This window comes from Triturus cristatus, chromosome 4_1 (genome assembly GCF_964204655.1).
Source record: "Triturus cristatus chromosome 4_1, aTriCri1.1, whole genome shotgun sequence".
In the NCBI taxonomy this organism is placed as follows: domain Eukaryota; kingdom Metazoa; phylum Chordata; class Amphibia; order Caudata; family Salamandridae; genus Triturus; species Triturus cristatus.
Genome location: NC_140585.1, coordinates 152,961,451 through 152,974,853, shown reverse-complemented (window position 1 = coordinate 152,974,853; position 13,403 = coordinate 152,961,451). Strand labels below are relative to the sequence as shown.

General features: G+C 51.1%; 1 protein-coding gene across 1 annotated transcript in view; it reads right to left on the bottom strand.

The window, feature by feature from the left end:
• LOC146853738 (olfactory receptor 5B12-like) overlaps positions 1 to 8,237 on the bottom strand; it is a 28,180-nt gene extending 19,943 nt beyond the window's left edge. Inside the window, exons 1-2 of the mRNA XM_085650852.1 lie at positions 7,989 to 8,237; positions 7,616 to 7,672 (exon numbers count right to left, since the gene is read on the bottom strand). Coding sequence (XP_085506978.1) covers positions 7,616 to 7,672; positions 7,989 to 8,237 — 306 coding nt within the window. The remainder of the gene's footprint in view (positions 1 to 7,615; positions 7,673 to 7,988) is intronic.
• Positions 8,238 to 13,403: the final 5,166 nt, after the last annotated feature.

Sequence of the window (13,403 nt, the reverse complement as noted above, 5' to 3'; positions counted from 1 at the left end):
GCTCTGGATCCTGGAGTAACTCTCACTGTCAACAACTCTGACCGACCTTGCCTTTGCTCCGCTGCTAGGGGATCCTCCCTCCAAGGAATGCTCCCTGGGCTCTAGATCCTGGAGTGACTCTCACTGTCAACAACTGTGACCGGCCTTGCCTGTGCTCCGCTGCTAGGAGTTCCTCCCTCCAAAGAATGCTCCCCGGGCTCTAGATCCCCGGGCTCTAGATCCTGGAGTGACTCTCACTGTCAACAACTCTGACCGGCCTTGCCTTTGCTCCGCTGCTAGGGGATCCTCCCTCCAACGAATGCTCCCCTGGGCTCTAGATCCTGGAGTGACTCTCACTGTCAACAACTCTGACCGGCCTTGCCTGTGCTCCGCTGCTAGGGGATCCTCCCTCCAAGGAATGCTCCCCTGGGCTCTGGATCCTGGAGTGACTCTAACTGTCAACAACTTTGACCGACCTTGCCTTTGCTCCGCTGCTAGGGGATCCTCCCTCCAAGGAATGCTCCCCGGGCTCTAGATCCTGGAGTGACTCTCACTGTCAACAACTGTGACCGGCCTTGCCTGTGCTCCGCTGCTAGGGGATCCTCCCTCCATGGAATGCTCCCCGGGCTCTAGATCCTGGAGTGACTCTCACTGTCAACAACTGTGACAGGCCTTGCCTTTGCTCCGCTGCTAGGGGATCCTCCCTCCAAGGAATGCTCCCCTGGGCTCTAGATCCTGGAGTGACTCTCACTCTCAACAACTCTGACCGGCCTTGCCTGTGCTCCGCTGCTAGGGCATCCTCCCTCCAAGGAATGCTCCCCGGGCTCTGGATCCTGGAGTGACTCTCACTGTCAACAACTCTGACCGACCTTGCCTTTGCTCCGCTGCTAGGGGATCCTCCCTCCAAGGAATGCTCCCCGGGCTCTAGATACTGGAGTGACTGTCACTGTCAACAACTGTGACCGGCCTTGCCTGTGCTCCGCTGCTAGGAGTTCCTCCCTCCAAGGAATGCTCCCCGGGCTCTAGATCCTGGAGTGACTCTCACTGTCAACAACTGTGACCGGCCTTGCCTGTGCTCCGCTGCTAGGGGATCCTCCCTCCAAGGAATGCTCCCCGAGCTCTAGATCCTGGAGTGAGTCTCACTGTCAACAACTCTGACTAGCCTTGCCTTTGCTCCGCTGCTAGGGAATCCTCCCTCCAAGGAATGCTCCCCGGGCTCTAGATCCTGGAGTGACTCTCACTGTCAACAACTCTGACCGTCCTTGCCTTTGCCCCGCTGCTAGGGGATCCTGTCTCCAATGAATGCTCCCCTGGGCTCTAGATCCTGGAGTGACTCTCACTGTCAACAACTGTGACCGGCCTTGCCTGTGCTCCGCTGCTAGGGGATCCTCCCTCCAAGGAATGCTCCACGGGCTCTAGATCCTGGAGTGACTCTCACTGTCAACAACTCTGACTGGCCTTGCCTTTGCTTCGCTGCTAGGGGATCCTCCCTCCAAGGAAGGCTCCCCGGGCTCTAGATCCTGGAGTGACTCTCACTGTCAACAACTCTGACCAGCCTTGCCTTTGCTCCGCTGCTAGGGGATCCTTCCTCCAAGGAATTCTCCCCTGGGCTCTAGATCCTGGAGTGACTCTCACTCTCAACAACTCTGACCGGCCTTGCCTTTGCTGCGCTGCTAGGGGATCCTCCCTCCAAGGAATGCTCCCCGGGCTCTAGATCCTGGATTGACTCTCACTGTCAACAACTCTGACCGGCCTTGCCTGTGCTCCGCTGCTAGGGGATCCTCCCTCCAAGGAATGCTCCCCGGGCTCTGGATCCTGGAGTGACTCTCACTGTCAACAACTCTGACCGACCTTGCCTTTGCTCCGCTGCTAGGGGATCCTCCCTCCAAGGAATGCTCCCTGGGCTCTAGATCCTGGAGTGACTCTCACTGTCAACAACTGTGACCGGCCTTGCCTGTGCTCCGCTGCTAGGAGTGCCTCCCTCCAAAGAATGCTCCCCGGGCTCTAGATCCTGGAGTGACTCTCACTGTCAACAACTGTGACCGGCCTTGCCTTTGCTCCGCTGCTAGGGGATCCTCCCTCCAAGGAATGCTCCGCCGGCTCTAGATCCTGGAGTGAGTCTCACTGTCAACAACTCTGACCAGCCTTGCCTTTGCTCCGCTGCTAGGGGATCCTCCCTCCAAGGAATGCTCCCCGGGCTCTAGATCCTGGAGTGACTCTCACTGTCAACAACTCTGACCGGCCTTGCCTTTGCTCCGCTGCTAGGGGATCCTCCCTCCAACGAATGCTCCCCTGGGCTCTAGATCCTGGAGTGACTCTCACTGTCAACAACTCTGACCGGCCTTGCCTTTGCTCCGCTGCTAGGGGATCCTCCCTCCAAGGAATGCTCCCCTGGGCTCTGGATCCTGGAGTGACTCTCACTGTCAACAACTTTGACCGACCTTGCCTTTGCTCCGCTGCTAGGGGATCCTCCCTCCAAGGAATGCTCCCCGGGCTCTAGATCCTGGAGTGACTCTCACTGTCAACAACTGTGACCGGCCTTGCCTGTGCTCCGCTGCTAGGGGATCCTCCCTCCATGGAATGCTCCCCGGGCTCTAGATCCTGGAGTGACTCTCACTGTCAACAACTGTGACAGGCCTTGCCTTTGCTCCGCTGCCAGGGGATCCTCCCTCCAACGAATGCTCCCCTGGGCTCTAGATCCTGGAGTGACTCTCACTGTCAACAACTGTGACCAGCCTTGCCTGTGCTCCGCTGCTAGGGGATCCTTCCTCCAAGGAATGCTCCCCGGGCTCTAGATCCTGGAGTGACTCTCACTGTCAACAACTGTGACCGGCCTTGCCTGTGCTCCGCTGCTAGGGGATCCTCCCTCCATGGAATGCTCCCCGGGCTCTAGATCATGGAGTGACTCTCACTGTCAACAACTGTGTCCGGCCTTGCCTTTGCTCCGCTGCCAGGGGATCCTCCCTCCAAGGAATTCTCCCTGGGCTCTAGATCCTGGAGTGACTCTCACTGTCAACAACTCTGACCAGCCTTGCCTGTGCTCCGCTGCTAGGGGATCCTCCCTCCAAGGAATGCTCCCCGGGCTCTAGATCCTGGAGTGACTCTCACTGTCAATAATTCTGACCGGCCTTGCCTTTGCTCTGCTGCTATGGGATCCTCCCTCCAAGGAATGCTCCCCTGGGCTCTAGATCCTGGAGTGACTCTCATTGTCAACAACTCTGACCGGGCTTGCCTTTGCTCCGCTGCTAGGGGATCCTCCTGGGACCACCTGGGCTTGTCCCGAAGCGGTCGCTCACCCACGCTCCCACGCCTGCTGCCAGCTTGCCTACCTCATTGCTGCCTGATACCCTGCTGGACCCCGCCTGGTATCGTTTCCGCTAAGCGCTTTTCAGTGCCCTACCTGCGCTAAATTAACTTTCACTTCTCTTTGCTAGACAGCTGGATATTGATTCATTAGTGAAGAAGGTGCTCGCTTTTGGTGCCGTTTGCGCTGCTCTGTGCATGAGACTGCTATTGATAACTATTTAATTGTGCTTGCTGACCCTCGGCTGTGCCCCGTTTCGTTTTCTCATTAAGAGGCCATTTTTGTTGTTGTTGTTGCTTCCACTCCCAGCCCGTGGCTCCTCCCCGCTCCCGCCTCCCTGCTGACCCTCCCGCGCCCCTCCCCCCTCCCCATCCACTTATGACAGATACATTCGCGCGCAGCATTCACGCGCAGCGGTCGCGCCCCAGTTGCGCCGAAGGTGCGCCAAAGGTAAGCCCGTCTACGCCCGTCCGCGCCAAGCCCGCGTCCAGCGCCAGACCCCCTGGCCCCCATACCACCCACCCCACCCGCACTACATACGACGCCTCCACCCTCTTAGCCTTAAACCCCGGCCGACTCCCCAACTGCGCCCAAGCCGCTCCTGGACACACCAATGGACCGTTCACATGCAACTCCTGCAAGTATGACGGCACCAAGACCAACTCCTCATCCACTAACACCAAACAGAGATCCAACACCAACCACCTTAAATGCATCTTGCTCAACACCCGTTCGGTCCACAGACACGCCATCGACCTTTGGAATCTACTAGACACCATCTCTCCGGACGTCGCCTTCCTAACAGAAACATGGATGAACGCCTCCTCAGCCCCAGACATCACCATTGCCATCCCGGAAGGCTACAAGATCATCCGTAAGGACCGCACCAAGCAAACTGGAGGAGGCATCGCCATCGTCCATAAGAATTCCATCCGCATCTCAACCAGCTCAGACGTCAACCTCGCTAGCGCCGAGCACCTTCACTTCCAGATTCACACCGACCCCAAGACCACACTAAGAGGCACCCTACTCTACAGACCACCAGGACCCCGTGCACAATTCATTGAAGACATCACTGACTTCATCACCCCACACGCCCTCCCCTCCGAGGACTACATTCTACTGGGAGACCTCAATTTTCACCTAGATAATAGCAACGACAGCAATGCCACCACCCTCCTGGACAATCTCGCCAACCTCGGACTCAAGCAACTTGTTAATACCCCCACCCACTACGCAGGTCACACACTCGACCCTATCCTCACCTCCAGCAAACACATCTCCTTCAGTCACACCACAGTTCTCCATTGGACGGACCACAGCTGCGTTCACTTTACCTACAAAAAGACCACAACCCACAACCATCCTCAACCCACTTTGCGAAGAAACTGGAACAAAATCACCATCGACCAGATCTCCTCATCGCTTCTTCAAAACCCCCCTGCCCACTCTTCGAACGCCAACCAAGCAGCCATCAACCTCACTCAATGGCTAACCAACAGCGCCGACAACCTAGCACCTTTGAAAAAACGTCAAATCAAACTAGGCAGCAAAAACGCCCCCTGGTTCAACGATGATCTTAAGAAATCCAAGAAACTCTGTCGATCCCTTGAGAAGGCCTGGAAAAAAGACCCAAACACCAGCACCAGGGACGCCTTCAAAAACGCCACCCGCATACACCACCAACTGATCCGGACCGCCAAGAAAGCCTCATTTAAAGACCGACTAGACAACAACGCCCACAACAGCAAGGAATTATTCAACATCATCAAATAGTTTACCAACCCCACTGCCAACTCCAACGACATCACTCCCTCTCAAACACTTTGCGATTCCCTAGCTTCGTTCTTCCACGACAAAATCGCTGACATCCACAACAGCTTTGACAACCAATCCGGAGACCAACCCACCCAACCTTCTGCCATACCTCCACCCCCCCTGAACATCCTTAACGACTGGAACCCAATCTCCACTGAGGACACCATCCGCCTGATGAATTCCATCCATTCAGGATCCTCCACAGACCCATGCCCTCACCACATCTTCAACAAAGCAGATTCCATCATAGCACCACACCTCCGAGACGTCATCAACTGCTCCCTCAACTCCGCCACCTTCCCGGAAAGCTGGAAACACGCCGAACTCAGAGCCCTTCTGAAAAACCCCACAGCAGACCCCACCGAACTCAAAAACTACTGCCCCATCTCGCTCCTACCATTCCCGGGCAAAGTCATCGAGAAAGCTGTCAACAACCAGCTCACCGCCTTCCTCGAAACCAACAGATCCCTCGACTCCTCACAGTCCGGCTTCCGAGCCAAACACAGCACTGAGACCGCACTCATCGCTGCAACAGACGACATTCGAACTCTACTGGACAATGGAGACACAGTCGCCCTCATCCTCCTCGACCTCTCCGCAGCCTTCGACACAGTCTGTCATAGCACCCTATTACAACGCCTCAGAAACATCGGTATCCAAGGAAAAGCTCTGGAATGGATCACCTCATTCCTTACAGGAAGAACTCAGAGAGTCCGCCTCCCACCATTCAAGTCAGATGCCACTGAAGTCATTTGTGGCGTGCCACAAGGATCTTCACTCAGCCCTACCCTCTTCAACGTATACATGAGCCCCCTTGCGGCCATCGCTCGCCAACACAACCTCAACATCATCTCCTACGCTGATGACACCCAACTGATCCTCTCACTCACCAAAGACCCTAACACCGCCAAAACCAATCTACATGAAGGAATGAAAGAAGTAGCCGAGTGGATGAAGCACAGCCGTCTGAAACTGAATTCAGACAAAACAGAAGTCCTTATCTTAGGTACCTCCCCCTCTGCCTGGGACGACTCTTGGTGGCCAGAGGCCCTTGGAAAAGCACCCATCCCGACGGACCACGCACGGAACTTGGGCGTCATCCTGGACTCCTCACTCTCGATGACCAGACAAGTCAACGCCGTTTCATCATCTTGCTTCAACATTCTTCGCATGCTCAAAAAAACATTTCGCTGGATCCCCACTGAAACTAGAAAAACGGTCACCCACACACTGGTTACAAGCCGCCTGGACTATGGAAACACCCTATACGCCGGTACCACCGCAAAACTTCAGAAAAAACTCCAACGCACCCAGAACGCATCAGCCAGACTCATACTAAACATCCTGCGTAAAGACCACATTTCTGGTCACCTGAAAGACCTCCACTGGCTCCCCGTCAATAAGAGGATAACATTCCGCCTCCTTACCCACGCACACAAAGCACTTTACGAACTTGGACCAGAATGCCTCAACACACGACTCTCCTTCTACACCCCCTCCCGCCAACTTCGCTCTTCCAACCAAGCCCTTGCTGCTGTACCTCGCATCAACAAAACCACCATGGGGGGAAGATCCTTCTCCTACCTAGCGGCTAAAACCTGGAACACACTTCCCACTCACCTTCGCCTCACTCAGAACCACTTAGCATTCAGAAAGCAACTTAAAACCTGGATATTCGACAAGTAATTTCCCCACCCTTCTCCAAGCGCCTTGAGACCTCTGGGTATGTAGAGCGCTATATAAATTATCTAACTTGACTTGACTTGACTCCCTCCAAGGAATGCTCCCCTGGGCTCTAGATCCTGGAGTTACTCTCACTGTCAACAACTCTGACCGACCTTGCCTTTGCTAGCGGATTCTCCCTCCAAGGAATGCTCCCCGGGCTCTAGATCCTGGAGTGACTCTCACTGTCAACAACTCTGACCGGCCTTGCCTTTGCTTAGGATGATGAAACTGTGTTTCGCTGAAATCATCCCCCTGGCAAAATTGGAAGCGGCAGTGCTTAATTTGTAGAACAATAAGCTCCAGGGCCCTTTTGAGGAGGCCACTGCAGCTTCCGCCACCTTTTGTCCCTGCCAGTGCTGCCAGTGACAGTAACAACACAATTACTAACCATCACACACCAGACAATTCTATCTATTCCAGCTCCCCAACGCTATAAAATGGCTTGGTTGGCAGGTTTTATTAATCTTTACTGTATATTGCATTAATAAGCAACTGTGGTCGTCTCTAAATTATACAAGCAGTGCCGCCATATGGCAGACTATCATAAGAGCTGGTGTTGACGAGTAGGTGCCGGAGCTGAGGGCCGGAAACCATTGGCTCAAATTAAGCACTGGGAATAGGCCTCTCCTGGCTGACTTGCCTGGTATGCTGAATTTCCTGATTTTCCTCCTATGGCTTGCGAAAATACAAGACCCTCCCTACTATTGGACGTGGTCTCTAAAGCGCAGGAGCATATTTTCACTCCACTTTTATTTGCCCATACTCTATTTATTTTTGGCGGTCTCTTACCTGTGGAGAATCCATTAATATGAGTGTAGATTTTACACAGTTTATCACAACATAAACCTGCATTAGTAGAATTAGACAATGAAGGAGGGGAAAGATGGTTAAAAGCAGATCCCAGTGGACCTACGATTTCCCCATCCAGGCTGTCGACCACTTCTGTAGCTTTGCAGTTTATTTGTGGTCTTTCTTAATCAACTTTGCATGGACTAGCAGCCAGCTCTCGGGAACCCATACCCACAGTACCACTTTAGGCACTTCTAGACGTATTTGTTCCATGTTTTTCCTACAGTAAATGTGGTTTTCGGTGTTAGATTAGGTTTCTTGCCCGCCTTGCTTTCGACTTATTTCCCTTTGGGATGTGTATAATACCACTTACCTCTTGGTCAGTCTCTGTGATGTCTGAAGGATGTGAGTTGCCTTCTCCCTGTGCGGCCCCCTTGATGTAGTCTTGAAATCCTCTGTTGTTGCCTTGGGTGGTTTGTTTCTGTTTGCAATCCTCCGATATTGAGCTAATAACAGGTGGCACCGCGGGCAATCTGTGCAGATTTGGGGGGCATGAACATGATTCCCTTTCAGCGATCACTTGATTGTTGGTATTCCTGACCGCGTCTTCGGTTGTGGCCATTCTGTGTGAACTGCCCGCTCAACTGAAGTCGGGGAATCTCTCGGGACTTGCCTTTGCTCATCTTGTCGACTGCACTGTCACGGACTCAGCTAGACTATGTAACGTCCTGCACAAAACGTTCATTAGACCTAACATTGGATGGGCAGATGGCATCTCGGGTTCCCCAGCTTGACCTTTGTTAAAGTTAAAGTTTTTTACGAGGAGAAGCGGAGTCTGATACATTTCTTTCGCTGTATTCCAACTGATGTCAATCCGACAGCAGATGCTCTGCGTCATTTCCGTATTTTTTAACATTAGTTTGTCTTCATCTAGAGGAAAGGAATCCAGAGAGGAACTAGGGGCCAGATAGCTTTGACTGTGAACCGGGCTGCCGCTGCCATATCCTTGGACATTTCCTTGATTCGACGAATTTACGGAGCTGCTCTGGGGGGCATTGGCAGCTTCAGCAGAGCCCCTTGGAGCGTCAAGGACACTTTATGGCAGGGGTCTCCAACGAGTAGCTCGGGAGCTACTGGTAGCTCGCCAGTACCTTCAAAGTAGCTCTCTGAGGGGAAGTCAAGCCCTGTATCAATTTCAGAGTAGGTGCCTATTAGAGAAGGCAGCACTGATCATCTCAAGACGCTAAGAGTGACAGCCAGCCAAACTTATCACAGTAACTCATATTAACACTCAAACACACACTGTGCCAGCTTATAGGATCTGCTTCATGACAGTCTGTATCCAATATCAATATAATTAAGCCACAAGGAGATTGACCATTTAACAGTCCCTCCTTTATCAGTCACAACATGTGTGTGAACCGTGCACCATCAAAAAAGTATGGCAGCAGTAGCCTGAGCTGTAATCAGTGCTGACCCACCAAAGTGCGGGACTGCAGGAGTCAGAGTGAAAATGTGTCAGTTAGATGCATGATCAGCTCAAGACCTGAGGAGAACAGGGTATGATCCAGAACAGAGAAAACTAAGAGATTCATCAACATTTATGTGTGTGCCCATAATAAACACTATTGCTTCCTGAAACTATGCCTTGTGCCAAGAACCGCCAAAAATAAATGCTAGCCCCATCATAAGTGTGTTATATTTGGCATAAGTGTGTCCATTCTTGACATAATAGTGCCAATGGCATAATTATGGCTATCCTTGACTATTTTAGTATTTTTGATCTAGTTGTGGTATGCTGGCAACCATCATAGACCTACTCTGAGAATGACTGGCCTATATGTACGTATTCCTGGCATATTAATGTTCATGGCTGATATGTGGTCTTATCCCTGATCCTTCTGGTTTCCAGCCTTGGCACAACTGTGGCCCTAGTTTAATGGTGGGTATTACTGGCATAATCCAGGCATCCATGGTGCTATGGTGAGCATCCATTATGATATAATGGGGTAACCCACAATTGTCCACGGACCTGGGTAACTATTGGTATAGGAAACAAAGGTCCTAAACTTCTTTAAAGCTACAATTCAGTTATGAAAAACATTCATTAGTCAAAGGGCATCTAGTACATATAGAATTAGCATTGTATCATTAATGTACCACCATTTTCTTTACAATGCAAACAAGTATATCCTCAAAAGACACAAAGGCACACAATATCGCTCCAATAGTGACTGTTTATTTAGTTATTTTGATATTTTAAAGGCGGTTTTAGTTTTCAAAAATGGGGTTTCTTCTGGAAAATTGAGTTTGTTTGCCCACAGTGGAAAGTAATATTAGATAGAAAAATGTGCATTTTCAGAAACTGGTGAATGATAATTCAAGCTGAACTGGGGAGATGTACTGCTGTGCTTATGTCCTTTGTGCCACTGGGCATGTCAAGATTTGAATGTTACTTCATAAGTCAAGTGGATGCATTTAATATTGAAGAACTTTTTCCCAGCAATTTCTGCTGGTAACCGCACTTGGTATACTTGGGTGGTAACTACTGAAAATCTTGTTTTGGGTGGTCATAGTGTAGTCACTATTTTACAGGTATAAAATTTGCTATTACCTCGGGAAGACTTTTGTTGAACAGAAGTAGCTCTCACTAGAGAATAGGTTGGAGACCCCTGCTTTATGGCTTTTGATGGATCTCTGCTAGTATTTGTTATTTATTACAGCATTTTCATCATGAGTCAACCAATAAAAAGCAGAAAGACTAAAACAAACAGAGCAACTGATTGCAGTGAGTGCATCATATTAGGGCATACATTTCCATTCAGCAGAAATGGCCGCGTCCATCCCTACCCTATCCCTGCGTTTACCATGGTAATATTCCATCACTTAATAGCTTTACAAAGTATAGCGATCATGTCACATCAGGGTGCGCTAACAAATACGTGGGAACAGGTGCCTTAGGTCGAGATGCTGCCGGAAGTTGCTCCACAAACATATCGAGCTGTTCTCTGCTCAATAGAGCATCCTTCACCCATTGCTCCGCCCCATGAGCTGACTTCCCTCCCCAGAGTTTCGACGCCAGTCTTTTGGCTTGTAGGGTGGTAGCCGCCACTAGCTTGCGGTTGCAGGATTGTGGCGATGTGAGCAGTCCCAGTAGACACAGCTGTGGGGAGCACCCACTCACACTATATCTGACAGGGTATGAACCACCTGCGACCAAGAGTTATAAACGTGAGCCCAGCCCCAGGCCAGATGCGGGAAGTCGGTGCCTTGGCTCCCACATCGCACACATCGGGAGTTTTCCCTGAGCCCATATCTATGCATTTGGAGAGGGGTATCATATATTTGTTTCAAATACTTGAAATGGATTATTCTAAGGTTGTAATGAGCGGTGAGATGCCCTGCGAGCGAGCAGCATGCCTCCCAGTTCTTTTGAGTCATTGGTGTGTCAAATACAGCATTCCATCTATCTAAGGCTAACATCTTATCCTCTGGCTCTTCCCTACTGCAAGCCCCTACTTGAGCTGCATGTCAGCATCCCCTGAAACGCCTTCAGCACAATCGGTTCTTTTCGGAAACTTGTGGGCATAGGGTCCTTGCCACTGCCTGGAGTCTGGAGTATACAAAGGCTAATAATGCAGCTGAAGGGTGTGTAGTGTTTAGCTCATCTAAGTTGTCGTGTATGTATTGAGTGAAGCACAACAGGAGTCGGTTGCTGGATTCAAGTACTTTTATGTATTGCTTACATCGAAAGGCCACATGTCCTGCCTCATGCCCTGGTCTTGGCTTTGTGCCCGTCCCCCACCCCTTGACCGGAAGTGGTGTCTGGTTCCTTCCCCCCTCCCCACCAGTCGGGTCCAGGGTCCTAGTGCCCTGTGCCCAGGTCACAACATCTCACCCTTTGTTGCAGAAATGACAGAGAGATGGTTGATGCCAAATAGTTGGAGAGAGAGAGAGAGAGAGAGAGAGAGAGAGAGAGAGAATGTGTCCTCATTACATTTCTTCAATCAGTCTCTTTGGTCTTTTGCACTCTCTTCTTTGACGTGTTTCTCCTTTGTCCATCTGCTTGTCCTCATCCTGTCTCATGCCTGCGTCTCCTGTTGCGACATCTCTTCCGTCTTCGTCCATGATCTTGAGTTCCTTGAAGTGTGAGCTGTTTCGTGTGATGTGGTAGCGTTCTGCTGATGCTGTTTTCATGGGCCCTTTTACCTCGGTCACCGTCAACGGCTCCTTTGAGAACGGGCTGTCCGATTTTCTTAGCTGCCGCTGCCGCACCACCACATTATTCCCTTGTTTGAGGTGCGCAGGAGTGGCATGTCTCCTTGCATCGGCATATGCCTTCATTTTCTCCTTGGCCTCATGGTCTTTGATGGCAATGCTGATCTGCTCTGGCGTTGTTGTTGCTTACAGCTGCGGTAGCCTTGTCCTGCTTGATCTGCCCAGAACTAGCTCTGCGGGACACCGTCCTGTGGAGCTGTGAGGGGTGTTCCGATAGTTCCTTAGTACTTGACACAGAGCCTGTCCTATTGATATTTGCACCAGCTTTGCTCTTTGGACAGCCTTCTTTATGTTCCCCATGAATCTTTCCACCATGCCATTTGCTTGTGGCCACAGAGGCGTTATTTTCCTGTGATGGATCCCTAAATAGTCCATACATTTTCGAAATTCTTCCCCTGAGAATGGCGGGCCATTGTCTGTCTTTAGTGTTTGTGGGGAACCCCACGCCGCAGATACGTCACCCAGAGTAGGCAGTGTTGCGCTTGCTGATGTTGACGATACTTGTCGCACGATGGGAAACCTGGAGAATTCATCAATTATCACAAGCAGGTAGCTTCCCGTTTCCAGAGGCCCATAGAAGTCTGCTGCCAGTTCAGTCCACACTGCCTGAGGGAGCTCTGACATTTGTAGCGATTACGGTTTTGCTGGCTGCCCCGTCGTTTGGCAGATGTGGCAGTTTGTGACGGTGGCCTCCACCATATTGTCCAACCATGGGAACCACACTTTCTCCCGTAACAGTTTCTTTGCTGCCTCTTTGCCTCTGTGTGATTCGTGCGCCAAGTTTACAGTCTGTCTCCGCAGAGCTCTTGGCATCACTATTCTTGTTCCTTTCATTATTATTTCATTTTTGGTCTCTGATAGCTCTTCATGAATCTTTTTGAATGCCAGCATTTCCTCTTTGATCACTCCATTTTCCATGATGCTGTTGTTGTTGACATGCCTCCATCTTTGTTGTCTTGTTACCATTTTGACCGCCTGCATTGTGGCGTCCCTCTCTGTTTCTAGCTCCAACTCTGCCACCGTTATTGATGCTGGAGTGTTTTGTTTTAGTACAGTCAGGTATTCCTCCGCTATTGATGTTGCCTCAGGTGTCTGTGGCAAAGGGTGTCGCGACATGTAGTCCACCGGGTTGTGTTCTTTCGCTGGATTGTGCACGATCTTGAAGTTGTAGTCCATCTGCCTTATGCCCCATCTCTCGATTCTAGGTGGTATTTTCGCGTTGGGATTTCCATAGATCGTTACTAGGGCCTGATGATCCATTATAATGGTGAATGGCTTCCCATATATGAACATGTGATAGTGTTCACATGCCCATACTACTGCGAGGCTTTCTTTTTCCGGCTGTGAGTATGCCCTCTCAACTTCGGACAGGCTTTTGCCTGTGAATGCCACTATTTTTCTTATGGACTCTTTACCTGCCCTATGTTGTGCCAAGATCGCTCCTAGCCACACCGGGCTGGCGTCCACCGTCAATCCTGTGCACAGCAGGGGATCGAAGTACGCAAGATGG